Source organism: Chiloscyllium plagiosum, chromosome 16 (genome assembly GCF_004010195.1).
Source record: "Chiloscyllium plagiosum isolate BGI_BamShark_2017 chromosome 16, ASM401019v2, whole genome shotgun sequence".
Classification (NCBI taxonomy): domain Eukaryota; kingdom Metazoa; phylum Chordata; class Chondrichthyes; order Orectolobiformes; family Hemiscylliidae; genus Chiloscyllium; species Chiloscyllium plagiosum.
This window is the reverse complement of record NC_057725.1, coordinates 57,817,021-57,844,374: the sequence shown is the minus strand read 5'-3', so window position 1 is coordinate 57,844,374 and position 27,354 is coordinate 57,817,021. Positions and strand designations below refer to the sequence as shown.

At 43.8% G+C, this 27,354-nt stretch overlaps 1 protein-coding gene across 5 annotated transcripts in view; it reads left to right on the top strand.

Moving 5' to 3' along the window:
• LOC122557945 (N-acetyl-beta-glucosaminyl-glycoprotein 4-beta-N-acetylgalactosaminyltransferase 1-like) overlaps positions 1 to 27,354 on the top strand; it is a 667,804-nt gene that overhangs the window by 545,777 nt on the left and 94,673 nt on the right. For all 5 annotated transcript variants that reach the window (XM_043706193.1, XM_043706198.1, XM_043706197.1 and 2 more), the window contains exon 10: positions 15,756 to 15,896. In XM_043706193.1, the coding sequence (XP_043562128.1) occupies positions 15,756 to 15,896 (141 nt within the window). The remainder of the gene's footprint in view (positions 1 to 15,755; positions 15,897 to 27,354) is intronic.

Genomic DNA, 27,354 nt, shown 5'->3' with positions numbered 1-27,354 from the left:
CTCTCGCATGCAACGGTACATCTCTTAAGTTCATTCGCACTTTAGTCTGATATTCAGTAATATCAAGGCAGTCATGTTCTGGGTTGGCAGGGGCCATCCCCCTCTCTCCACCACAGAAATGCAGCTGGATTCAAGCAACTGTCTGTGACTAACACAAGGTCATCCCGTTCTATTAACATTGTCTCATATTTCAAGATCCTAGAGTCTGTGAGCCATTGTCCTGCATTCTGATTTAAGAATTCTTTGCCTTTTACTACAGAAACCTTGAGACCTTTGTTAGTTAATTTAACATCACTAGGTCTAAAGCTTAGGGATGATCGTGCTGCTCTCGTATCCACTAAAACCACTGTTTACTCTTCTTCAGGTCCCACCTTTAAATTTATCAAGGGTTCCCGGTGGGTCTCAGGAGGAGGGACCCCCTGACTCCCCTAATCTTCATCAAAAATCATCAATGGTACCACTTCTCTTTGTCGTCCTAACCTTGGACATTGTCTTTTAAAATGTCCTGTTTTTTTCCGCAGTAATAACATCCCGCCTGTGGGGATTTCCACTTTCATCCTTGTTCCTGTCTACCAAACCCCTTAACATCTCCTCCCCGATCCTTTTTCCTCACTTTATTTTCAATATGCTGCCTGCCACCATTTCGGTTTCCTTATCCATTTGGTTTTATCCTTTTCTTTATTACCTCATTAACCGTGGCTTATCATTATTTTTGCCTTCTGTTTCTGCTTCTCATGTTACGTTGCCAGATTAATTGCTGAGCCGATTTAACCAACTGAACAGTTTTAGGGCAACCTCCTGGCCATTCCTCGTCACCCAATGTTTTGTTTAGACCTTGATTTTTAAAGAAATATTGCAATATTGCTTGCTCCCTGTAACCTCAAATACAATTTGTGGGCGGCACGGTGGCACAGTGGTTAGCACTGCTGCCTCACAGCGCCAGAGACCCGGGTTCAATTCCCGACTCAGGTGACTGACTGTGTGGAATTTGCACATTCTCCCCGTGTCTGTGTGGGTTTCCTCCAGGTGCTCCGGTTTCCTCCCACAGTCCAAAGATGTGCAGGTCAGGTGAATTGGCCATGCTAAATTGCCCGTAGTGTTAGGTAAAGGGGTAAATAAAGGGAAATGGGTGGGTTGCGCTTCGGCGGGTCGGTGTTGACTTGTTGGGCCGAAGGGCCTGTTTCCACACTGTAAGTAATCTAATTTATCAATTTATGCTTGCTTTTCTTTAAAGCCTGTTCCTAACTATACATTTTGGAATCTTACTTGTAAATATATATTTATATATTATAAATTCATTTATTCAGTGTTTAATATTCAAAATGCAAAATGCACACAGTTCCCAACCCTGAAATCCACCACAATCACCGGTTCCAGTCCCCTGATCCAAATCCAAAACTAGTCCTCCCAAGTAGTCCTGACCAGTCATTGCTCAATTACAATGCTATCGGTCGTGAAATAACCAGAGCTGCCTTAAAAGGATTTGTCTATTCAAGTTAAAACTTCAACTGTCCTCCATAAATCGCTTTTATGTAAGGATAAAAGAGATTAGTTAGAAACTGATAGTAAAGCAGTCATGACCTGTAAAAAGAACATTTTATTTCATAATCTTGCAAAATCCTTAACCTTAAAAGAAATCATGTTAAAATTTCCATAATAGAAATCAGATTCAAAACAGTCCCGGATCTCAAGCTCCAGGGAACATTCAATCACCAACAAACAAATGTGCATTCACACTGAATCACAAAGGGTTAAACTTTCTACTAGCTGTACAGCTCTTTTCTCTCTCTCTCTCTCTCTCTCTCTCTCTCTCTCTCACACACACACAGACACCATGTCTCACAGACACTTTGAGTTTCCCGCAACGACTCCTCTAGCTTTTGAATATTTTTCTGGGCAGCTGGCCATAAGTTAGTTATGAAGTGCACCCTCAGTAGCCCTTCAGCTACTAGCCCTTCTGACATGAAGCATAATCTGATTCCTCCTGACTGTAAGGCTGTTTTTCATTGACATTTTATCATTTGTTTTTTATCCTTTCCTCGCGTTCGAGGATTGTACTTCCAAACTCTTAACATTTTTCCTAAAGGACTGTCCATTGGGATGTGTTCCTTGGACATCCCTCTCATGACCCCTTCTAAACTTAAATCACTATTTTTATTCCCCATTTCTATGATCAGCCGTTTCTTTATGTAACTTAGTTAACCTTACTGAGGTCTGGTGTCACCTTCTTCCGGACCCACTTCAGGGTCCTGACCTTCGCGTGGGGGATTTCCCCTCTTAACAACCGGTCTAAGTCGGGGTGATCAAATCAGGTAGACACCTTACTCATCAGATTAATCTTAGCCAATTAAACACTTTAATTTAAGAGTTGCCAATTACCCGTACTTCTCGTATGTCCCCGACCACCAAGGCAATACTTAAAGGTCCCTTTTCTTACCTTGGTCTGTGCAAAAGAGTTACCTGGTCAAATTCGCGCGCCCTTATCCCGCGGCAATACCCCGGATATATCCACCTGGCAACCGTGACAACTGCTACCTACCCTGGTTGATCGGGTTCACCTAACCCGGTCTCCCAGAAACCCGGTTTCCCGGATATATCCAATTGGCACTGGATACGTGGACACATCCACCCGGCAGCAAATACCGCTGCCGGTCTCCCGGGTGTATCCACCTGGCAGCAACTACCGCTACCAACCCCGGTCAACCGGAACCCCGGTTCCCCAGATCCCCGGATATATCCAACTGGCAGCAACTACCGCTGCCAGCCACCCGGATACATCCACCTGGCAACAGTATCAATGGCTACCCACCCTGGCTGACTGGATTAGCCTATTCCAGTCAGCAGCACCCCGGTTCCCCAGATCCCCGGATATATCCGAATGGCAGCAAATACCGCTGCCTACACTGGTCGCCCGGATAAATCTTTTAAGACCTTTCTTACCCGGGTCTTGTGCACACAAGAGTCACCCGACCGAACCCACCGCGTCTGCCCGTCTTGTTTCCAGGGTCTCCCAGTCCGGATCATGCTCGCCCAAAGCCGTCTCGGCAACAAAGGGAAACTAGAGATTGCCGAAATCAGCGAGGAGCACCTTCTCCGTTTCTCCAAGAATGCCGAGCGACCGGAGCTTGGGATCCCGGAACGAGCCTCCAAATCTGTTAGAAACAAAATTCAATAAAATTTAGATGAGACCACCAAAACTGGAAACAAGACAATTTTATTACGAATTTGCAAGTAAGGACTCCAATTGCTCAGAAAGCAACTGAAGTGAAGAGATTTCAAAGTACTACACAGTTATACTTTTTGAGTTACGTGAGGTCACCTCTCCCAATCCCTACATTGACCAATCTTTCTTACCAATCCATCTCTGCTCATCTATACTCCACACCAATTGCCCCTTCTTTCCAAGTTGGCAATTTTCCCCCTTGTATGTGCTGACATAAGGATGACATGTTCCCCTCTATTTTGTAACATCTTTCATTGTTCATAGGTACATTCCATTCTTGAACATACATCTTAACAATGTATCTTTTAGTGCCTCGCTTATATGTTTCAGCAATCTTAGTTTTTTACTGAAAGTACTGTTTTAAACATTTCTTTAATAATTCTACATTAAAGTTAGTACTTTTAATCCGCATTAAAAGTAAAGATGCATTTCCCTAATACTTGCCTAGACCTCTCATATACCCCTTTAAAAACAACACATTTCTTCATTTCTTACAAAACTAAAATATTCTCCATCATACTCAGCCTACAAGGAGGATTGTCATGGGTTAGTCATTAAACAACGGTTATGCACAGATCCAAACTATAGTTAGGTGGACAGTATGGGATGTTTCCTATCAGCTATATGACAGAATCAGCTTTCAGTGCGGTGAAAAACTTGCACAAGATAGCTTGTAATGTCATCTACCTGTCTTGATATGCTAGACATCCAAATCCATTCTTTGTATCAGGTTTACTCTGCACCTGTTACCTACTCCATGTAAGGGTCTTGGGCAAAAGACTTGGCCATTGTAGATGATTTTCTCATTGTACCTTGCAAACACGTTCAGAAAATCAGAATCATAGAATCCCTGCAGTGTGAAAGCAGGCCATTTGGCCCATCGTGACCATACCTCCAAAGAGCATCCCAACCAGACCTTCCCCCTACCCCATTCCCGTAACCCCACATTTCCCTTGGCTGACCTTCCTAGCCAGCACATCCTGGACACTATGGGCAGTTTGGCATGGCCAGTCCATCTAATCTGGACATCTTTGGATTGTGGGAGGAAACTGGAGGAAACTCGCGCAGACACGGGGAGAATGTGCAATCTTCACACAGACAGACATCCAAGGGGTCTGAGGTAGCAGTGCTAACCACTGAGCCATTGTATCACCTAGCCGGCAGTGTTTCTGAAATGAAGTGAGTTAAAGCAATCTTTCTAGTCCTGCCGTTAACCAGAGTGTACTGTTGCTTGCCATCCTTTGGTGTCATTGCCAGGCTAACCCGAACTTGATCGACTGACTACTTTGTAAGGTATATCCTTTGGATGCTCCTGCCCACCAAACCCCTCATCAAAGCTTTTAATTTCCCTTGGCACAATAGCAAAATACACATTGCAAGAGATATCGACTCAAATTTGCAATGGCTATTATGCCTGAAACAGTAATTATCTGATATGTATGAGTTTAATGGTTATTTTTAATGTTATTTGCTTTTCATGTTGCTGCCACCTGGTGGCAAATTCGATAATATCATTTAGATGACTGACCTTCACCTAAGCTGTCATAGGACAGACATCAAAAGAAGTCAATAAATCCTCATGGGGAAGGGTTCCACATGAATAAGTATGTGTTAGCCATCAAAGCAGTGGATCTCCACATGTTTCCCAGTCACTGATTAATTGTGTAGTGAAAGGATCAGGCCTTGTAGCTATTTCATTTTCACTAATCTAAAAGTTCTCATGTCACACTGAAAATATTTGCCAATGTGCGTGAAGGAGAATGTTTTCGGTTTGGTTGTTTACAGTAAATAGTGACCAGACCATCAGGAGAACTCTCCTGCTCTTTTTCACATGGAATTGTTTTATGTTCACTCCAGAGAACAGACAGGTCTTCAGTTTAACATTACATCCAATCACTTGTCAGAATGCACCATGTCAATCCCTCAATGCTGCATATGTTCTAGACTCAGGTGAGGGACTTAAAGCTACAGTTTTCGACTGCAGAGGCAAACATGCTGCAAGTCAACTAAGGTTTGTGCCTTTAAATTGGTCATTTTGGGGTGATTCATTCGATAATTAAATAATTTAACATAGCCATTCTTTTAACATTTCTTTAAAATTACCAGCTGAACATATATACCTATTGCTTCTGAATCAGACTGCAAAGATTTGCTCAGCTGAGAGAAGTTAATCTGATACATAACAAATTTCAAACATCATCTTCCTGTGAGGATGGTGTCTTCAGTTAGTTTCAATCACTAAAGTGAATGGGTTGGAGAGAAATTTTACTGATTTCGTCCTCCCCTACAAATATCGCATATTGAAGACAGTCTGAGGGAAAGGATGGCGATAGCAACGACTATTATACTGATCACAATGAGTTTTATTGCTATGATGATTATTTTAATCAAAGAGTCCTTGAATTGTGCACAACTCAATAATGCTTCCACTTCTTTCATACATTGGACTGATTAGTTACAATATTATCTTGATTGTCTAAGCATTGTCGGTCATTGCAAGGTTCAGGAATAAATATTTGTCTGCTTTAGATTTGGCAATGACAACACACAGATAAAACACCTGACCTAAGCCATTTTATAAGTGTTAACAATACTTATCGATGTAGTCTCCACTGAGATGTCTATGCTGTTGAGTAAATCAATAAACAGGTACAAATGAAACGTGATTTAGAGCATTTTCATCTGGAGTTTACTCAGTCAGGATGGTATTGCATCCCCTTAACAAAATCTCATATGTTTCACAGATAATAAGAATGTGTGCGAGAGAAAGAAAAACAGTTCTGTTAAAGCTACATGGAAAATTTACTCAACTTTATAGTCAGTGGTCAAATATGGCAAAAAACGATGCAGTTTTCGTGGATGAAAAGTATATGAGGCTTATAAAGTAGATCAATGAGAATTGTCCAATCTGTAAAATAGTGTCTGATGATGCCACCATCTTCTCCGGCAAGCATTTGAGTGATTTTAATGAGTTTACAATATGGGACAAAGGTGCAAATATATTCTGTCTACATTTCAAAGACCTGACAACAGATTTAGCTTTTCTACAGTAATATGTAGCTCAAAAGGATTTAAAAATTCACAGAGAACTGGATAGTGACTGAATGTGGGATGCCAACTGAGTTAGTGGTTGATTATGGAGGGGAATTGTCCAACGTTTTAGTTCAGACGTCTGTGGAAACATCATGGTCATGACCATGGCTGCTGAAAGCTCTTTGCTCGCAGTGGACTCTGTGGAAGAAATCATGTGACCAGTGGAAGACTGCATAAAACTTCAGTTGAGCAGCTTCAGACTGCAAGTTACCAACCCTGGCATCGGAGCTGCATGCTAATGATTCACTCCAGAACGTTGGTGTGAATGGACCCTTTAATTGGTGAAACAGCAAAGTCCGAGGAAGCCTTCTGTGCTGTGTGGTACTTCTGCTTTCGAAGTTGTTGCAATTTTTCTGTAGATTTGATCATTGCGTGCAATTGGGCAGCTTTCCATCGGGATCGAAAAGTTGAAGAAAAGTTTGAAAGCACTGAGGTATTGTATAAGACCATTTCAATTCAACAGATGTAGCAAATGTTATAGAAGAGAGCATCATAAAAAGGCTGCCAAATTCTAGTCTGGCCAAAGGCTCTGATGGTAAGACAGTAATTGTCAAACATGGGCAATCAAGCCATTCAGAATCATTGCCTTATCATCGGACTTAATTGCAAATTCTTGTCCTCTGAGCAGCTGATAGAAGTAAACAAGACATCTTTTACCTCAATGCCAGTCTGTTTTGTGATGAAAGCCCTAAGGAAAAGAATATGGTAAATCAAGGACTGGATAGAGATTGTGCGAGTGATTATGACACACATAGTAAAGCTGACACATCCACACACTATCATGAGTCTTCCTGGGTAATGTATCCTGGAAGGATGTGACATCTTGGTGGGCCATGCAGGAAAGCCTACAGCTTGTTTAAATAAGTGTGAATGGTCAGTCTGATGGCACCTTGCATGTCCGTTCTCTGCCCCATCTTACCACACATCACTCCCGGAACAACTTGCCGCTCAGTCAATCATCGCTGAAATACCTTTGCACCCATGCTATCTTTACAATGCCACAGTACACCAGGACGTGCGCTGGCATTCCTAAACTACCCGGTTAGTCACGGACAGAGTTGCAACATGACACATCGGGATTCTTTGACAGGGACCCTGAGGCTCTGGTTGATGGTGTGGTACAGAGAAGAGGATTTCTGTTTCTGGAAAACTGCTACAGGAGGCCACAGCACCAGATCCTGCAGCCTGGACTAAGGCCACTGCCCAAGTCAGTGCCAGCACAAGGATGTAGTGGAATGGCCAACAATGCTGCAACAATGCCTAATGCCCTCCATTCTGCTAAATGCCATACTTGCTCTCTGCCATGTCACATTCTCTCTATCTTTGCTACTGCATACACCTTCCACCGAGAGTCAGTCCCTACCCCTCGCAATGTTGCCTGAGACACGTTCCAACAGCCCCTCTCCCCACTCAACCTCCCAGGCCAATAGCTCTGCATGCCCTCAATGCTGCCTCCTTAGTCCTCCACTTCACCTTACCTCTTTGCCCCACATGCAGCTGTGCTAACCAATGTGGCACCCACCTGTCATCTTACTCCCTTCACCATCACTGTACCTCCTTTTTTCATTGTATATCAGTGTCAAGAGAGGGACCCTGTACGATTGTGGATTTGGACCAGATCAAACCCCCTTTCAGTAAATCGAGATAACCTCCACCCTAACTTTTTCTTACTAACTGACAGGTGTAAGGTGCTACGATCCAGATGTATTTTGATTGGTTACACTATTCGGCTTTAAGCAAAACACACTTTATTTTTACTATACAGTTAAAATGCAATCAAAAGATGGAAGCATTGGAATAACTTAATCCTACTGCAAAACTTAACAGAACAATAGATTATTTAACTGTTAAAAAGCAACTGTTCCAATATAGTAACATCCCATAAACACACCCTTGGCAAAGACACTGTCAGTAAAATAGATTGTCTCACATGCGATTCTGGCAGCAGGAAGAGAACCCTAGCTTTTTTCGCTGTAACAGAGAGAAATATATAGCAGCTTCGACAATCAGCCTGAAGAACCCAGTAACTGCTGAAAGCTAAACTAAAATCCTTGTTCTGTGGGAGCCTGACTCCACCCATTTATGCTGCTTTTATTGTTTCAACATTTTTAATTAATAAAAAAACCCAAGGCCTGCTTAGTTTATTGGCTTTGAACAGACCACTCATGACCTCTGTTTCAACCTCTCTTCATTAAAAAAAAGGAAAAAATATATATCGTGAAGCCACAGTATGGTCACAGGAAGTGGTGGAGGTTACTGACATCAGCTTCCTGTGCCCTGGGTCTGGAAAATCCTGGTCCTCTCAGGAGAAGACTGGGCCTGTTCTTGAGGGCATGCAGAAACACTCATGTCTAATGAGTGAGTACTGTCCTGCTTGGCACTTTCACTGCCCCTTTAAAACCCCGTTGTCACTCTTAAGTATTGCACACCACCTCTAACCCCTGGCTGCCAGAATTTGTCGAGCAGGTTCTGCAAGCGTTGCTATCACACCCTGTGAAGAAATGGCAGGCCATGGAAGAACCGCCCTCCTGGCCCACTGAGGACGAGACTACCGAGGTGTCAGGGGATCCCCCTGCAGCTCCCATCAGCTCCGACCCTGACCCTTCGGTGGGAATTGTTGAGTTAGAGAGTGTGGGTATACAGCTGGTGTGCTGCCTCATTGCCACTCACCTACAGCTGGCCAATGCAGAAACAGTCCAGACCGTTGGCACTCACAGGATTGCCAGAGACCAGGCACTGGGCATGAAATGCCCCTGTGCTCTCACCTCTGAGTGTTTTCAGGCAAATGCCCAAGGAGGAGCGGCAAGGAGCTTTGGAATGCAAAAGCCCTCCTTTCTGAGAATCAACACAACACATCAAACAACAGTCTGTCTGCTCCGTTGACAAGTTGGTGGCTGGCATTGGAAGCCTGGGCCAGTACCCTAAGCTGCTGGCGATACCCAACACCCGTACTCCATTGCCCTACCCACTGGCATGTCAACAAGGGAAGCCCTTGACCCTAGACCAGACGTGCCCCCCCCCCTCCCTCCTCACAAGGAGACAGGATGGTGCCAGGAGGAACCCAGTCAGAGGAGAAACCACACACAAGCCCCTTGGCCACCCGGGACACTCCACCCTGCCTTCCCACCTCTGACCTTTGGAAATCCAAAATGAGGAAGGTCAACTTGCTTCTGGGGATGCCTGGCTCGTCCATTCAGAAGCCACCCCCTCCCAGGGTCACCAAACCAAACCTCCATGGTCAATGGCCTCTGCACCAGAGAAGCCTCTATCAATGCCAGCTGCAGAACCAGGAGTGCACTTAGATGTAGTGTAAGGGGGAGAGAAAAGAAAACTCGTTGAGGGTAATTTGGTGACACGGGTGAAGAAGGCTTTCTTGTTCATCGCACGTTGAAGATTTGTCCTACCGTATGGGAACAGGCCATTTGGCCCAACAAGTCCATACTAACTCTCTGAAGAGCATCCCACCCAGACTCGCCCCCTGTCATGCTCCATTTCCCACAGCTAACCCACCTCACTTGCACGTCCCTGAACACTATGGGCAATTTAGCGTGGCCAATCCACCTAATCTCCACATCCCTGGACTGTGGGAGAAAACCGGAGGAAACCCACGCAGACGCAGGGAGAATGTGCAAACTCACACAGACAGTCGACCGAGGCTGGAATCAAACCCAGGTACCTGGCACTGTGAGGCAGCAGGGCTAGCCACTGAGCCACTGTGCCGTGTCAGATCAACTTCCATTGATCTGCTTGTGAGTCTCTCTGGCCAGGCACTTAATTCCATTCTCACCCCATCCAGCAGCAGTTCATGGCCACAAAGAGACTTCAGAGATTGAGGTTTGCACCGAGAGCAGATTACAACAGCCGGCAAACAATGCGTCCACACAACACTGTGTGCTACTAACACCTTGGACCCTCCTGGGTAATGATCCCTCGTGTCTAGCTCCCTCTGTGTGCTTGGGTGTAGTGGCCAAAGAGTTCACCAGCAGTGGCTGTGCCAGGGAGGTGCCAATGCTGTCACACTGCCAGGGAGTAGGATTGGAACCTATGGGGATTGCCTGTGACTTCTGCATGACCCCTTTAAAAGCCCAATGAAAGGTGTGTGTTGCAGCCATCCTCCCACCGAGGCACTCACCCCACACCCCACCCACTCTGAGAATTGTCACAGCCATTTTCTTAACACCCCCCCCCCCCGACTCACTGTGCACTTTCAATTTCTAGCATCATGGAAGGCAACAGTCAGCGATTCCCACCAGCCCCCAGCAGCTCCCAGCTCCCAGCTGACCCTGAGGGTGAGCTCCCCAAATATCTACATTCCTCTTCCTAGCAGCATGTACCTGTCAACCCCATAGGGTTCACACTTCCACCAAGGCTGACATCCACCTCCACCCGCCTAGGTTTCCCAGCCAAACCCTGCCGTACAAGGTGACCATGTCTGGGTTGGTCATTCACTGCCCGCTCCTGCTTCTCGAAGCCAGGGTGCTCCTGATCACTGACAGTTTGCACAAGCTGTCTTTGCTGTGTACGTAGTTGGCAAATGGAGGAGGTGTGAGGTTGACATAGCACACTGTCACATAACAGGATGCAAACCGTCTAAGCCAAGGAGAGCAACAAGGTTACCTGCCTGGTTGTGTGACTGTGCTAATTGACGTGACAAGACAAGGCAGGAATTCTGCAAGCAATCTGGTAGGTGCTTCGTGAGCAAGCTCTGAAAGAGCAAGCGAGCATGTCTGAAATGCAGCCAAGTCCGGGGGTGAACTGAGGGCTTCTCCTTGTGTGCAAGGTACTTCTGCTGCACCCTTTCAGTGCAGACTGCTGATGCTCCCTGCAATGCAAGGGTATGCTTCCATGTCACACTGTCAGTGAATAGCAGGAGTACAGGAAATGGGCTGACAGATGGTGTGTGCTGATGTTCATGGGGGATGGTTGGTGCCCATGGGTTGTGCCCTGGGCTGCAGTTTGGTCAGAGGCAGCATGGAAGTATTTGGAGCAAACAGTGAACTGTTTCCTTAACTGATTGGCACAATTGCTCAGTGGTTAGCACTGCTGCCAGCAACCTGGGTTCAATTCCTGGGTGACTGTCTATGTAGAGTTTGCACATTCTACCAATGTTTTCTGGGTGCTCCAGTTTCCTCTCACAGTCCAAAGATGTGCAGATTAGGTGGATTGGCCATGCTAAACTACCCATTGTGTCCGGTGATGTGTATGTTACTTGGATTGGGCATGCTAAGCTACCTATTGTGTCCAGTATGTGTAGGTTAGGTGGATTGGTCATGCTAAACTACCCATTGTGTCCAGTGATGTGTAGGTTAGGTGGATTGGCCATGGGAAATGCAGGGTTACAGGAATAGGGTAGGTGGGTGGTTCTGGGTGGGATGCTCTTTGGAGGGTCACTGTGGACATGATGGGCCAAATGGCCTGCTTCCACACACTAGGGATTCTATACTTACCTGTGACTTGAATTCTCCCACCGTCCACCTCATTTGGTGAGTTTGGAAAAATGGGATTGTGAATACCAATGAGGCGAGTTGTGTTTAACAAGCATTAATTCCCTGCCTAACGAGAATCTTACCACCCCACTTGTCAAAAGTATAGAAGACAGAGTGAGATGATCTCCTCCAAAATGGGCCTTGCCTAATGTGCTACACATCTCTCTGTTGCCCACATTCCTCCCCAAAATTTCTAATATGATCTGAGAGGGTGCAAGTCATGCACTGACAGGTGGTTTTTGCAACAGGGAATGCATGTATGAAGAAATTGTTGCAAGAGGAAGGACATCTCACAAAAGAATATTTTGTACTAAATATGGAGCTCTTTGTTTTGATAATTGGTTTAATATATTGTTGTCTTGAACTAAAGATGGACAAGAAAATCTGATTATTATTCGTTAATTTTGTTTCATTATGTGCAAGTGATGAGCATTCACTGAAGATGCCTGAGTGCTCCTATAAATACAAATAGACTGGAAGTGTGGTTGTTTTGTTAAGCAGTGCACGGGTGTGTTTATCTCTGCAAATAAAATGCTTATAAAAGAATGTAAAGATTGGCTCCAGTTCTCCCCTTCACCGTCTGATGTTTTGGAATATATCATTTTTCTGAATTCTGTTTAAAATTTACACATCAGTCACATTGAGCTGAGTATCTTACACTAATGGTAAAACCAGCTGTCCAGCCAACTGAGCTAACCGACCCCTGACATCAATATGCTTTTTTTATTGGATCACATTAATTGGATAGGACTAATTGTGTGTTGTCAGTGCTTTTTACTGCTTTATGCATATGTGTTATATCTTTTCAAATCAGTATTTTTTTGTCTACCGGATGATTAGTTGATGTTTTTACTATTATTTTATACTTACAGAAACAGGAATTTTATTCTTTGATGGTTTTGACTGCACATATTGTGTTAAATCATGGTACATGTAAAGATGGAGAAAGTGAGGCCTGCAGATGCTGGAGATCAGAGTCAAGATTAGAGTGGTGCTGGAAAAGTACAGCAGGTCAGGCAGCATCCGAGGAGCAGGAGAATTGACGTTTCGGGCATAAGCCCTTCATCAGGAATCCTGATTCGCCTGCTCCTCGGATGCTGCCTGACCTGCTGTGCTTTTTCAGCACCACATTCTCGACTACATGCAAAGATGTACAGTTAAAACCATGGATTGTATTGTGTTTTATTTGTGTCAAATTTTATATCATTGCACTTGATTGAATAATGGGCCTATCACTGGTAAATGAGGAAATCCAAGTTAAAGACTTTTGGAGGTACGTGAGAGGATTCTGTTTCTGCTTTAGAAATGAGTTAGTCCCTGTCCCAACAGGAAATATAATCTCTCACATTGTGTCTCTCTGGCTGCAGCTCAGGCAACAGCTAGGCTGACATTTCAACACAGTTATAAATGCAACTCCGGCATAAAGTAACATTTCCCAGTCTCAGCATATGTCCAAAGATTACATTTCAAGTGCTGTCCATCATTACATCTGTTAATAATATAATCTGTTAATTAATTCAGTAAAAAGCCCTGATAGATGCTTTCCTGTTGCACCCCATTTTTTGCTGTCGCTAAAAGCCAATCAAACTCTCTATCAATGGTAAACTAAATAAAAATGAATGGCATGATGTGATGCGCAGCCATTAAGACACCAACTTTCAGTCTCAATTCTACACTGGGGCTGGACAATCTCAGGGGGGCAAAATACTTAGTCCATGGGCTGTAAAACCAAGGTAAGTAATTTTTACCACAGAAACCGAAGGGTTTGGATTGTGGGATAAGTTAACATTTTTAAAACATCAAATGAAAAATTGGTAATTGAATCAGCCCACCTCCAGTTTTAACTGAGTTTACCAGTTGATCATTATATGGTGTGTTGATCACCAAGAAAAAATCCAAAGAGGGCTGTGTTTCTTCACTTCAGCACGCTATTTATATTTAACTGATGTTGTCCAGAATTTCCTGGCCTTAATTAGGAAGTCAAGCAGGTAAAAGGATGTGAGGAGTATGGGATCAGTAGGGTAAACTTTTTAGAGCATTGTTTGTGAGCCTGATGTAGCAAGAGTATTTGCTCTGGTCCAAGCTAGCTATCCTGCAAGACACCTAGTAATGTAGTGAACTCTCCAGCTCCTCAATCTCTGGCTTTCCAGGATCACCAACTACTTCAACCTGACCATCTCAATCACAGCTTACACCAACACATCTCCTGCCAAACCATGCTTTACCACCGGCAGTCAGCATGTCTGCAGCATGTTCACCACCCTCCTTGAAGCACTCTCATTCCTTCAGCCTGCTCTGAACCTCCAACTACTACACATTGACATCATTTGAAATGTACATCAGTAAACCAGACTGGTTGTTTGGTGAGTGAATAAAAATTAAAATTTCTTTACCATCCAAAACCTACCTATCCCAATCACCAAACAACAGCCAATCGCCACAATGAATGCCTGTCATTTTGACCAGAATAGAAGTCACCATTCCCTCACCTGATAACTTCTCAGTCACTCTCAGTTTTGCTTTGAATGATCAGAGAATCGAGTGTGTTGGGGTGCCCTCCTGCATTAGTATTGGGTGTGAGCAAGTCATGATGCTGTTGACCCATTTCACAAAGAACTGCAGAAGCCTGTGGAACTACACCTCACTATCCTTGCCAGCGGGAAAGAAGAGAAAAGAGAATTAAGCACTGATCAGAACTGGATGTAGGTTTGCTCGCTGAGCTGGAAGGTTCATTTTCAGACGTTTCATCAGCATATTAGGTAACATCTTCACTGAGCCTCTGAACAAAATACTGCTGATGATTTCTGCTTTCTATTCACAACTTAAACAGAGACCCTTAAATGATAGCAAACAGCTTTGATCTTTCTCTATGTATGGCAGGTACTCAAAAGGACAAATTTATGTTTACTGTACTCCTTATGTACTCACAGCTGTATGAGCAAATCCAATTCTAACTCCATTTACAAATTTGCTGATGACATCGCCATAGTGGGTCGGATCTGAAGCAGCGAGGAGACCCGAGTACAGGAAGGAGCTAGACTGCTTTGTGGTCTGGTGCAAAGACCAATTTCTCCCTCAATGTCAGCAAACCAAAGGAGCTGGTCATCGACTTCAGGAAGCAGGAAGGAGGGCAGGACACACTCCTGTCTGTATCAATGGTGCTGAGGTGGAGATGGTCAAGAGCTTCAAGCTCCTAGGAGTAAATATCACCAACGGTCTATCCTGGTCCATCCATGTCGATGGTACAGTCAAGAAAGCACACCAACCCCTCGACTTCCTCAGAAGGCTCAGGAAATTCAGCATGTCCGCAAAGACTCTTACCAATTTTTATAGATGCACCATAGAAAGCATAATATCCGGGTGCATCACAGCTTGGTCTGGCAACTGCTCTGCCCAAGACCACAAGAAGCTACAGAAAGTTGTGAATGCAGCCAAGTCCATTACAAAAACCAAACCTCCTTCCATTGACTCCATCTACACCTCCCGCTGCTTTGGGAAAGCAACCAACATAATCAAACACCCCTCCCACCCTGGTTATACTCTGTCCGCCACCTTCCACAATAAAAAGATACAAAAGTTTGCAAACATATACCAACAGATTCAAGAACAGCTCCTTCCTCACTGGACCTCTCATATGTCAGAGTTGACCTCTCTCTGCACTTTCTCTGTAGCTGTAATATTATGTTCTGCATTCTGTTCTATTGCCCTGATGTACTTATGTAAGATATGATTGTCTGGTTAGCATGCAATACAACACTTTTCACTGAATCTTGGTACATGTGGCAATAATAAATCAGATCAAATTAAAATGAAATATTTCTTTATGATTGACAAGTCTGCAGCACAATTATGTGTTTGCTAATTGCTGATAACTTCTGCTTCCCATGTCCTTAATACTATATTGTTTTTCCAGCTGTGCATACTGAGTGTGCAAATTCATTTTTTAATCATAGATGAATCGTCATTGAAGATGAACAGTGTTGATCATATCCCACAAACCCATGCAAGTCATGCTGGAGGTAACAAGATAGTACGCCGAGAGTTACATGCGGCTGATATGCTCAAACCAGATCCCAGGGACACCTTCTTTCTGAGTGAGTTCTGTTTACATTTTCTGTGTCGTTAGATATGGATTGGAACCCATTTAGACATTTTACAACTGCTTTTCTGATAGATTTTGATGACTAGTTGTCATTTTTTCCTCACTTCTCTCTGTTTTGCTAGCTAAAGACTGAATTTAAAAATGATTACTCCTTACCACAGTAATTCAGACTATTTCAGAAAAGTGGGTAAATTTTCAATAAGCATTAGAGGTGTAATAGTATAAAGGGAGAGCTGACAGTGAATGGGCCAGTCACAGGGTGAGGCGAATGCTGAGGAAAGCAACTTCTTGCAGCAGTTATCTTGGAGATTTTGTTGGTCAGATATTCGCTAATGTGTGCGCCCTCGTGGAAGACAACTTTTATTTTTAAATTCATTCATGGGATATGAGCATCATTTATTGCCCATCCCTAATTGTCCAGGAGAATGTGTTAGCGAGCTGCCTGCTGTACTACTCCAAGTGGTGGACATTCAGGAGCCCACAGCTGTATTAGCCGGGCCACAAATGCTTTGTAATGAAGAACATCCCATCAAGTCAAAAAGGATGCAGCCAGTCAAGCCTGGAAAACTGAAGGCTTTGTTTTGAAGACTGGATTTCCTCAGGTTTAGGGTGTTGAATGACTGGATCCATTTGGTGATCAAGGTCCCTGTGCACTGGCCAAGTCTATTTGCTAATTGCTTTGACTTGCAGCTGGTATGCAACCACCATAAGAGGATCCTGCAAAGTTTCCAGGGAGCTGTCATGATGCTGTTATCCTCTGCCATCCTCAGCTGCCTTAGTTCTGAATGCCTCCACACCTTCACAGTGGATGGCTGCTGGGTGACAAGAGGTACCTCTAGCTCCAGCCAAACCCCCATTCTTCACCACTGCCCTTCAATGTACTGTTCCCTCCCAAATCCACTGCTTTAATCTTGAGACTATGTAAAACTCTGCAGACCTTGTCCTAATTCAGTTCTGACCCATTCTGATATTACACTGTTCTCATTGATCTACACTGACTTCTGTTTAAGCAATGCTTTGGTTTAAATTTTTCCATTCAGAAACCACAGTGACTTTTGCCTCTCCTTATCTCTGTAATTACCTCCAACCTCACAACCCTCCAGGATATTTGTGCTCTCTACTATTGACCTCTGAAGAATCCCTGATATAATTCATGTTGTCCTGCCTTCAGCTGCTGAGGCCCTTACATCTAGTATTCCCTACCTAAGACTCAATGCAATAATCCTCATCCTCACTTTCCTCTGTCAGAGCTTCTTAAACATAGCTTTGTTCATCTACACTAATATCTCCTGAAGTGATTTGGTGTCAGACTTACTTTGTAATGCTCCTGTGAAGTACATGAAAGGTGCTACGTAAATAGAAGTTGGTGTTGCTGTATTTGTTATGTTCTGAATGGGTGTGTGAGAGCTAGTTTGAGGAGCTTAGTGTGGGGAGGGGAGTCAGAGGTTTTGTAAGCTGCATATTTATTGCCTTCACTGCAGGAGAGTTTAACAATTTAGCATTTCTCACTGTGAGACCTACATTTCTTTATTCTGTGTAGAGTTAATTATTCGCAGAAGTTGTGTATCATCTCCATTCCATGCTTTTAGTGAGTCTTCTAAAATTGAAATGATGACGTGGCATCAGTAGCCAGTCTACAAAACAAAGGTGGGCTGCGCACATCACTCAGGAATACTATTGCTTATCGGACCACAGAAAGCGCACTCCAGAGCATGATGAATGAGGTTGCCTATTGGATATGACCGATGACAGTGAACAGAACGATATGTCTAGTGCAAAGAAACAAAAATGGTGACATTAACCTGGCGTCAGCAAAATAGAAATTGTTCAATTTTCCCAGGGCTAATAAAGGCAAGCATAAGTTTGTTATGCACTTACTAGACCAGAGGACTGCTCTCTCATTAGAGAGGGAGAGGCGCTGGTGGTGGTTTAACGTGAGGGTCAACATGTCTCAGGTGAGGGGAGAGATTGAGAAGGAGAGTCCTTCATTGTAACCTAAGCCAGTGCAGGAATAGAATGCACGCTGTGTTACAAACCAGCCATCCAGCCAACTGAGCTAACCAGCCAACTGAGTCCTACGACTGCAAAAGAAAGTTTTGCGAACAGTCCTGAATATGCATTCTGCAGGTTCAGTTGTCTTTGTTGAAATCATTTTGGACAGCCTTGCGATTATTCGTTGTTAAGAAATGAATTCTCATATTGAAAGTGATTTTGAGTGAAGGAGATCACCGTCTTAAAAATTATACCATTGTTGATCATGGATAAATGCTTATGTCAGCAGCCTGTTGTCCTTTGAACCCACCAAAATCACAAACTACTTTACATCTGTTAGATGTCAAAACCTGAGCATGTTTCTAATGAGAAATGGCAGATTGAGAGGATCTACTCAAGATATTACAGTAAATAACTGCTACCAAGCGAAGACTTCCTTTATATTGTGCATAATGACACTAAGCACAGCCATAAATAGCTCGAATAAGAGCTGCTAAGTCCTCTGGTGCTAAAAATAGTTCATGAATAATATATAATCAGTGATATTATATTTGTAGAGGTATATTAAAAGATCTAGACAGAACTCATAAAATCTATAACACAGGAGTCATAACACAAGAGTCTCCACTTCCAGCTAGTGTGCTTTGTTTAAAAATGCACCAACTGCTCAGTTCACTGAATGTCACACACCCCTCTCTGTGTTACTGCCTGATGTGATCTGAATCATCCCATCAACACACTGTTAGACATCATACATGCTTACTGCAGCACTCTCTGACATACCCTGCTCGGATCACTACTACACTCTCTGATATATCTTGTGCTGATCACTCTAATACTGAAAGACCCTTGTCCTTCTTCGTAACACTCTCAGACCATGCTCACAATTTTTCTTCCTTCTGACCACCTAAGTGTGTGGATACAGAAAATCAAGGCCAGAAACAGAGGCCCCATTGTCTTTTCAAATTGAAGATTTTCATCAACAGAGGGCCATAAACAACATCTCTGATCCACCCGAAACCTTTCTCCAAAGTCATTTAACTTTCTGTTATCAGGATGTGGAGGTGTCGGTGTTGGACTGGGGTGGACAAATTAAAAATCACACAACACCAGGATATAGTCCAACAGGTTTATTCGAAAGTAAAAGCTTTCGGCACATTGCTCCTTTATCAGGTAGCGAGTGGGGCAGGGTCATAGTAAAAATCAAAGTGTCATACAACTGATGCAACGTATTGAACAAACCTAGATTGTTAAGTCTTTAGTCACTTAGAATGAGAGTGCAGGTTTCAGTTGATTAATATGTAAATCAGAGAATTTCTTTCAAGTCACAGCCCAAGATAACTTAAGGTTTTATCAGTATATAGAAAAAAGTGACACTCAGTTCAGACAATGCATTAAAGGTGTGAGGTTAGAATCTGTCTGTATCCCAACCTTGAGTCAGATTGGTTCTATTTCCAAAGTAGGAATTTATAAAATATCACATTGACTGACTGTCTCCAGATTAGGTGCTTTTTGAACAAAATATAATGTATCTGCAAATACAAATCTGCAAATGCTCATTCACCCCATAGACTTACATGTGTATGTGCATATGTGTGTATGCGTGTGAGGGAGAGGGAAAGAGTGTGTGTGAGCATATGTGTCTATATCCTTGATAGAGTTTGTGTGCAAGTGAGAGAGTATATGCCTATGAGATGGTGTGTGTGTGTGTGAGAGACAGCATGTGTATGAGAGAGGGAGTATGTGAGTGTGATCATGTTTGAGAGTATGTCTGTATTTGTACTTATGGGGTCACCTGTAGTGTAACAAGAACCCAAGATCCTGGTTGAGGCCATCCGGGATCATGGGTTCATGTCACATGACAGCTGACCCCACAAGTACACATGCACACAACTTCTCGCACACACTCACTTCGCCCCACCACTCCTCCACGCGCACACTTTTCCTCTCACTTATACATATATAAGTCCATGTGGTGAATTTCCTCCACTACTGGATGCATGGCAGCAGTAGTGTGTACCATCTACAATCATCCAGTGCAGCAACTTGTTCTTTGATAATACTTCCCAATCTCCCTATTCTTTATACCTTGAAGGTTTAGGCTTAGGACAGGGACAGCGGATACATAGGACCATTGCCACCTGTAAGTCTCCTTCTCACCCAGACACCTTTCTAACCTGGAGTAATATCATTGATTCTTCGTACCCAGTGGGTCAAAAACCTAAACTAACTCCCATTAGCAACACAATGGTTGTGCCTAGAGCCCAGGTACTATGGCAGCTTAAAAGGCAGCCGCCACCATCTTCAGGACAATTACGGATGGGGCACTAAATGTTTGCATTACTGCTGATGCTCATTGTAACACAGCCTAGTGTATCTTGCATCCTTGCTGTAGTTTTCTCTAATAAGCCTTACACTGCCCACTTAAATCTCTAATACAGAACAACCTCGATTATCCGAATGAGAGAGGCGGGGAGTATTTTGCTCGGATCATGGATAATGTTTTTACAGGACCTTGAGGTCTTGTTCGGATAATCTGAAATTCGGATAATTGACGTTTGAATAACCAAGACTGTCCTGTATACTGATTACTGCATGCTCTCATGTACTACAATGCTCACTATAAAATCTACAATATATTTATTGTACACTTCAGTAGCACTCTCTAATATATCCGACATTACTCACTGTAACATTCTTTAATGGATCTTATCCAACATTCTCTAATGCATCTTACACTGCTCACTGTAATACTCACTAATAACATCCAAATTATTGACTGAAATACTCAATGTTACATTGTTCAGTGTAAAACGCTGTCATACACCTTACATGCTAAAATGGATAAGGAAGAGCAGAATACTGTGAATGATGAAAATTGGAAATAAAAACTGAAAATGCTGGAAAACCTCAGCAAGTCTGGCTTTTGAGAAGAGAAGAAGAGAGGGTGGAATCTTCCCAGGCCCTGAACAACACTTGCTATGAAGTGTGAAGTGTGGCCAAATTGAGTGAGATTAGAGTAGTGCTGGAAAAGCACAGGTCAGGCAGCATCTGAGGACGTTTTGGGTAAAAACCATGATGAAGGGCTTTTGCCTTAAATGTTGATTTCCCTGCTCCTCAGATGCTGCCTGACCTGCTGTGCTTTTCCAGCACTACTCTAATCTTGACTCAATTTGGCCACACTTCACACTTCATAGCCCGTGTTGTTAGTGAGCAAAATTAGAGCACATGGTATTGGGGCCAAGGTTTTGACTTGGATTGAAAATTGGCTGACTGACAGGAAGCAAAGAATAGTGATAAACGGGTCCCTTTCGGAATAGCAGGCGGTAACTAGTGCGGTACCACAAGGTTCGGTGCTGGGACCGCAGCTGTTTACAATATGCATCAATGATATAGATGAAGGCTTTGAAAGTAATATTAGCAAATGTGTTGATGACACAAAGCTGGGTGGCAGGGTGAAATGTGAGGAGGATGTTATGAGAATACAGGGTGACTTGGACAGGCTAGATGAGTGGACTGATGCATGGCAGATGCAGTTTAATGTGGATAAATGTGTGACTATCCACTTTGGTGGCAAGAATAGGAAGGCAGATTACTATCTAAATGGAGTCAAGTTAGGTAAAGGTGTTCTAGGTGTACATCAGTCCAGGTGTTCTTATACTTCAGTCAATGAAAGCAAGCATGCAGGTACGGCAGGCAGTGAAGAAAGCTAATGGCATGCTGGCCTTCATAACAAGAAGAATTGAGTATAGGAGCAAAGAGGTCCTTCTGCAGCTGTACAGGGCCCTGGTGAGACCGCACCTGGAGTATTGTGTGCAGTTTTGGTCTCCAAATTTGAGGAAGGACATTCTGGCTATTGAGGGAGTGCAGTGTAGGTTCACGAGGTCAATTCCCAGAATGGCGGGACTATCATATGGTGAGAGATTGGAGCGACTGGGCTTGTATACACTTGAGTTTAGAAGGATGAGAGGGTATCTGATTGACATGTATAAAATTATTAATGGATTGGACACTCTGGAGACAGGAAGCTTGTTTCTGCTGATGGGTGAGGCCAGAACCAGAGGACACAGTTTAAAAATAAGGAGTAGGCCACTTAGAACAGAGTTGAGGAGAAACTTCTTCACCCAGAGAGTGGTGGGTGTATGGAATGCTCTGGCCTAGAAGGCACTGGAGGCCAAGTCTCTGGATATATTCAAGAAAGGGATGGGTAGAGCTCTTAGAGATAGTGGAATCAAGGATTATGGGGATAAGGCAGGATTGTGGATGATCAGCCATGATCATAATGAATGGTGGTGCTGGCTCGAAGGGCTGAATGGCCTACTCCTGCACCTATTGTCTATTGTCTAATCTCCAGCATCTGCAGTACCCATTTTCGCCAACTTGAGTGAGATGTCAAGCGAGGGCATTTCTCAACATTGGGAGCAACAAGTGACATTTCCAACTAAATTCCAGAAGTCGAGGTAAGATTCTTGCTAGAGAGCAGCAAGTGCCTTATTAACAGGGATTAATGCTCATCATCACCCTCATTACTATCTAATCACATCTCATCGACACGCACGTTCACATGTTGCCATCCATTGGAGAGAAACTAGATGCCGGGTACTCTCAACATGAAAGACTCTATTTAACCACTAATTCTCCAGACCACCATCTTGGACACTGGGCACCGATGTCTCAGGGTATATGTCATGAGCAATGGCCACAGGCACACTCCATCCACGGACCCTGGCATCTGATATGTGCAAGCCTTTCCACATTTTCATGACCCATGGCTGGTCCACTTACAGGGCAGTTCTGCACTTTGGAGTGCAAGGACAACTATTACTGAAATGCAAGGGCATTTTGTGCACAGGGACGGATGCCCAGCTCACAGACTAGAACAAACTGCATCTCACAGCCACTTCCTTGCTTCCTTACCATACATCAGGATGCTCACAGCACCCCTGCCTTGCTTTGCTTTTCCTTCCCTTTCAGCGCTTATCCAGAGCTAGCAGGGGCAAGTTCTGCCAACTTGGACTTGCCTTTTAGCGCATACACAAAGCTAGGAGGCATGTCATGGTTTTCAGCAGTCATCAGTCAGAGAGGTAGGTCTATTGTTGTATGGCACTCTGCCGGTGGCATCTGTGGTGCTTCAAGCAAATAGCCATGTTTCAATGTTTAAGGGGAGTAGTTCTCAGCCAGATCGAGAGATACACTTCAGACAGGGGGTCCAGTCACAGTAAATCAATCAATGCAATATCAGCCTATTGGTCGGTGCATGGTCATTCAGCTCTTCAGGTCAGTCAAGACCATAGTGAGTAGGAAAGCAAGTAGGCCGTTCTGCCCTTTGAGCCTGCTCCACCGTTCTGTAGGATCCTGGTTGATCCAACACTGCTCATGTCCTCTTTCCTGCCCTTTCCCCATAAGACTTCATTTCCCTACTGAGCAAGAATCAACCTCAGCTTTAAATGTACACAAGGACTCAGCCTTGCCACAGCTCTCAATGGCAAGGAGTTCCAAAGGCACTCAACCCTCTGAGAAAATAAATTCCTCCTCATTTCAGTCTTAAATTGGTACCCCTTTATGCTAAGAGTCTGCCATCTGGTCCTAGACTCTCCCATGAGGGGAAGCATCCTCTCAGCATTGACCCTGTCAAGACCCTTAAGAATCCTATATGTTTCAGTGAGATCACCTCTCATTCTGCTAAACTCCAGTGAGTAGAATCCCAAGCTGTTTAGCCTTTGCTCATAAGACAATCTATCAATACCAGGGACCACTCTAGTCAACGTTCTCTGGACAGCCTCTTATGAAATGAAATCTCGCCTTAAATAAAGGGACCAAAACTGTTCATAGTACTCCAGATGTGGTCTAAACGGCATCTTGTACAGTTGTTGTAAGACTTTCCTACTCTTATACTCCAATCCGCTTGAAATAAGGGTCAACATTCCATTAGCCTTCCTGAGTAGCTGCTGGCCCTGTGCACTAGTACACAAGTTCCCCCAAGTCCCTTTGACTTGCATCTTTCTGCAGTGTTTCTCCATTTAAATAAAATTCTGTTCTCCCCTCCAAAATTAACAATGTTGCATCTTCCCATTTTATATTCCCTTGGCTAACTTGCTTCCCACTTAATCCATCACAAGGTCAGGATATCCTCCTAATTAGGGTGAGGTGTCGGGCAAAGGTCAGGCACTCCATCACCCTCCTTGGCTCTTTCCATCTCACTGTGGGCTGTTTTCTCCCGGAATGAGAGAAAGGGAGGGATTGAGTGAGAAGCACAGTTATGAATGCTGGTGCAGGTGGGCAGAAGGTTGTGAGGAGTCCCGGGTGAATAGGGAGTGGGCAGCACAGAGACCATGCAGAGTTAACAGTTTGGGACAGTTCAGTGGGTGAGAGGGAGTAAGGGAAGATGTTGCATGTGAAGGTGGGAGTGGTAGAGCATTAGGCTTGGTGGAAGGTGTACACAGCAACAGAGAGAGAGAGAGAGAGAAAGAAAGTGAGTTTGAGATAGCAGAGAGATGGTAGGACCTCTCCTGGTGAGTTGGAGAAGGTCATTGACCTTCTTCCTACACTGCTGGGCGTTCCTCCAGGTAGCTCTGACCGCAATGACTTGGAAGTGACTTGTGGTCTCCTCTGCCAGTCACTCTCCATCCCCCTATCCAGCAGGACCTGAAGGTCCTTGTCCATAAAGCAGGGCATTCATTTCCCCTTATCTGCCATATCCAGACAAATGACATGAACCATTTCAGTACTGTTGGTGTTAAGATTCAGCCACATTTAATATTTCATCAAAGCTTTTCAATTGTAGCGTATAGTAATATTTCCCACATTACTCATTAAATCACCTCTACGATGTCTTACATTTATCAGTATAACATTCTTGAATAACTCCTACACTGCTAATTTAACACTCAAATGCAATAGAACCATCAGAGGATAACTTAATAGGAATCAAAATAAAAACATATCTAAACTAAAAGCTGTCAGTGAACCATATAATTTAAATATAATTGCAACTTTGACTCATTGTCATTAAACGTCTGCTTTCAACCATTCACTGTCTAAAATTTTGATCAAAAATAATTAGCAGGTTTCTCTAAGCAGGTGCTCAATAATATAAAATAACCATCTCATATTTCAAATTGCAGTGAAGAAGATTTTTTTTCTCGAGTGTAGAATATATTTTGCTCTTTACAGTGAGGTAAAATGAAGACAACTTGGTTTTGCTAGGCCAAAGATCCTCCATTTCTCTTTCTTCATTTATGGAGTGTAGGGAAGGTTGACGAGGCCAGTATTTATTGGCCATTCCTAACTGCCTAGAGGACAATCAAATGTAGGCCAGACCAGGTAAGAATGACAGATTTCCTCCTTTAGAAGAAAGAAATTAGTGAGCCGATGTTTTGTTAAATGACAGTGGTTAAGTGATTGCTGTTGCTTTTAATTGAAGATTTTATTGAACTCAAATTTCACCATCTGACGTGGTGGGATTTGAATGCATTGGCCTGGGCGTCTAGATTGCCAGTCTGGTAACATTACCAAAGCACCACCACCTTCTCCATCTGTGCTTTAAATGATTCTTTGAATTGTGTTATGCCTCATGGCCAGTATACCAGTACGCCTCAAAGAGTTACGTCCATGGTGTTATCAGTAGGAGGAAATCTGTCATTCTTTACCCATCCTGTCTAACCTAAACAATCTGTCACCCACTTGCTTATGAAGAACTAATCTGCATCTCCATTTAAAATACTCAAGGACTCTACTTCCACCAACTTTTGATAAAGAATGTTCCAAAGACTCTTGACTCACTGAGAGAAGAGATGCTTGTTTTATCTGTTCCAATTCTGCCAGCTTATAATGGTCAACAAACTTGGAGACCATCATATTCCAAGCAGCTCAAATTTGTCACAACATCTGAGGCTCCACAGTAGGTAGGATCTCGATAACCCACATGCCAGGCATTAATTATTTAAAAGAGGTACTAAGCCCTTAAGAGCCATCATGTGGTTTCAAAAGTCCCAATAATACGATCATTCAGCACAGAATAATAAAGTGCCCAAAATTTGATATTTAAAGGCAAATCTACAATATCACGGAATGATTGGGCACCTGTGCCACATTAGTGCCATTGGAAGGAGTTTTTGTTTTATTCCTATATCTTTGGTGCCTCTCCTATCCACCTCAAAACCAGAAACTGAGGTGGATCTCTTACGCCCCATTTCCAGGTACGTCCTTTGCTGGTAAGGGGCCTGCTTAAGGGTGTCCTGAGCAGATGTATTTGTACTCCTGTTGGCTTCACGTATTGGACTGCTTTCCCTCCCTGTTGCTGCATGATCTCGCCTCTCCTACTTGAGGAGTAGAATGTACCTCTTTCACCAATGGAGTACAATATCCAAGGCTAAAGTGACAAGATACCGATCTAAGTGACATCCAGCAGCCACTATAAGTTCTGCTGGACCTGAGTCTCCGCAACGGTTGCCAACCTGATCATGGAAGACCCCATAGATTAGATTCTCTACAGCGTGGAAACAGGCCCTTCGGCCCAACAAGTCCACACCAACCCTCCGAAGAGTAACCCACCCAAACCCATTTCCCTCTGACTAATACACCTAACACTATGGGCAATATAGCATGGCCAATTCACCAGAACTGCGCATCTTTGGACTGGGAGGAAACTGGAGCACCCAGAGGAAACCCGCACAGACACAGGGAGAATGTGCAAACTCCACACAGTCAGTCGCCTGAGGCCGGAATCGAACCTGAGACCCAGGTGCTAACCTCTGAGCCACCGTGCTGCCCCATAGTTTAGATAAACTCCTCCACTATTTGTTTAAGACCGCACAGAGCTTGTGACAGATGTTCCACTGCACCTCTTTGCATTTCTGTCGCTTTTCTTGTGGCCCGTTCAGAGGCATGTCATCGGTGTGAAACTCAGACTGTCAGGGACCATGGCTGTCACACCCTCTGTTAGTGCTGTGACGTGTTCACCAAATAGTCACCCGAAGCCTAATCGTGAAACTATTCCCACCAGGTTGACTATCTGTGTGTAGAGAATGTGTCCTTCAAGAATATGATTGCACTTGGAGAGGATGCGGAAGAGATTCACAGAGATGTTGCCTGGGATGGAGCATTTCAGCTACGAAGAGAGGCTGGATAAACTCGAGTTGTTTTCTTTGGAGCAGAAAATGTTTAGGGTGGACCTGCTAGAGGTGCCTAAGATTAGGAGGGGCATAGGCCGGGTGGATAGACAGCAGCTGTTCCCCTCAGTTGAATAATAAGGGGGTGCAATTTTAACGTGAAAGGCAGGTGGTTTCACGGGGATTTGAGAAAGAAATCCTTTTGTTCTGGAAGGCTGGCATGCACTGCCTGGAAAGATAGTTCAGGTAGGAAACCTCACAACCTTTAAAAAAAAGTGCATGGATTTGCACTTGAAATGTCATAACGTTCAACACCATGGCTGGAAAGTGGGACTTGTGTCAGTTTAT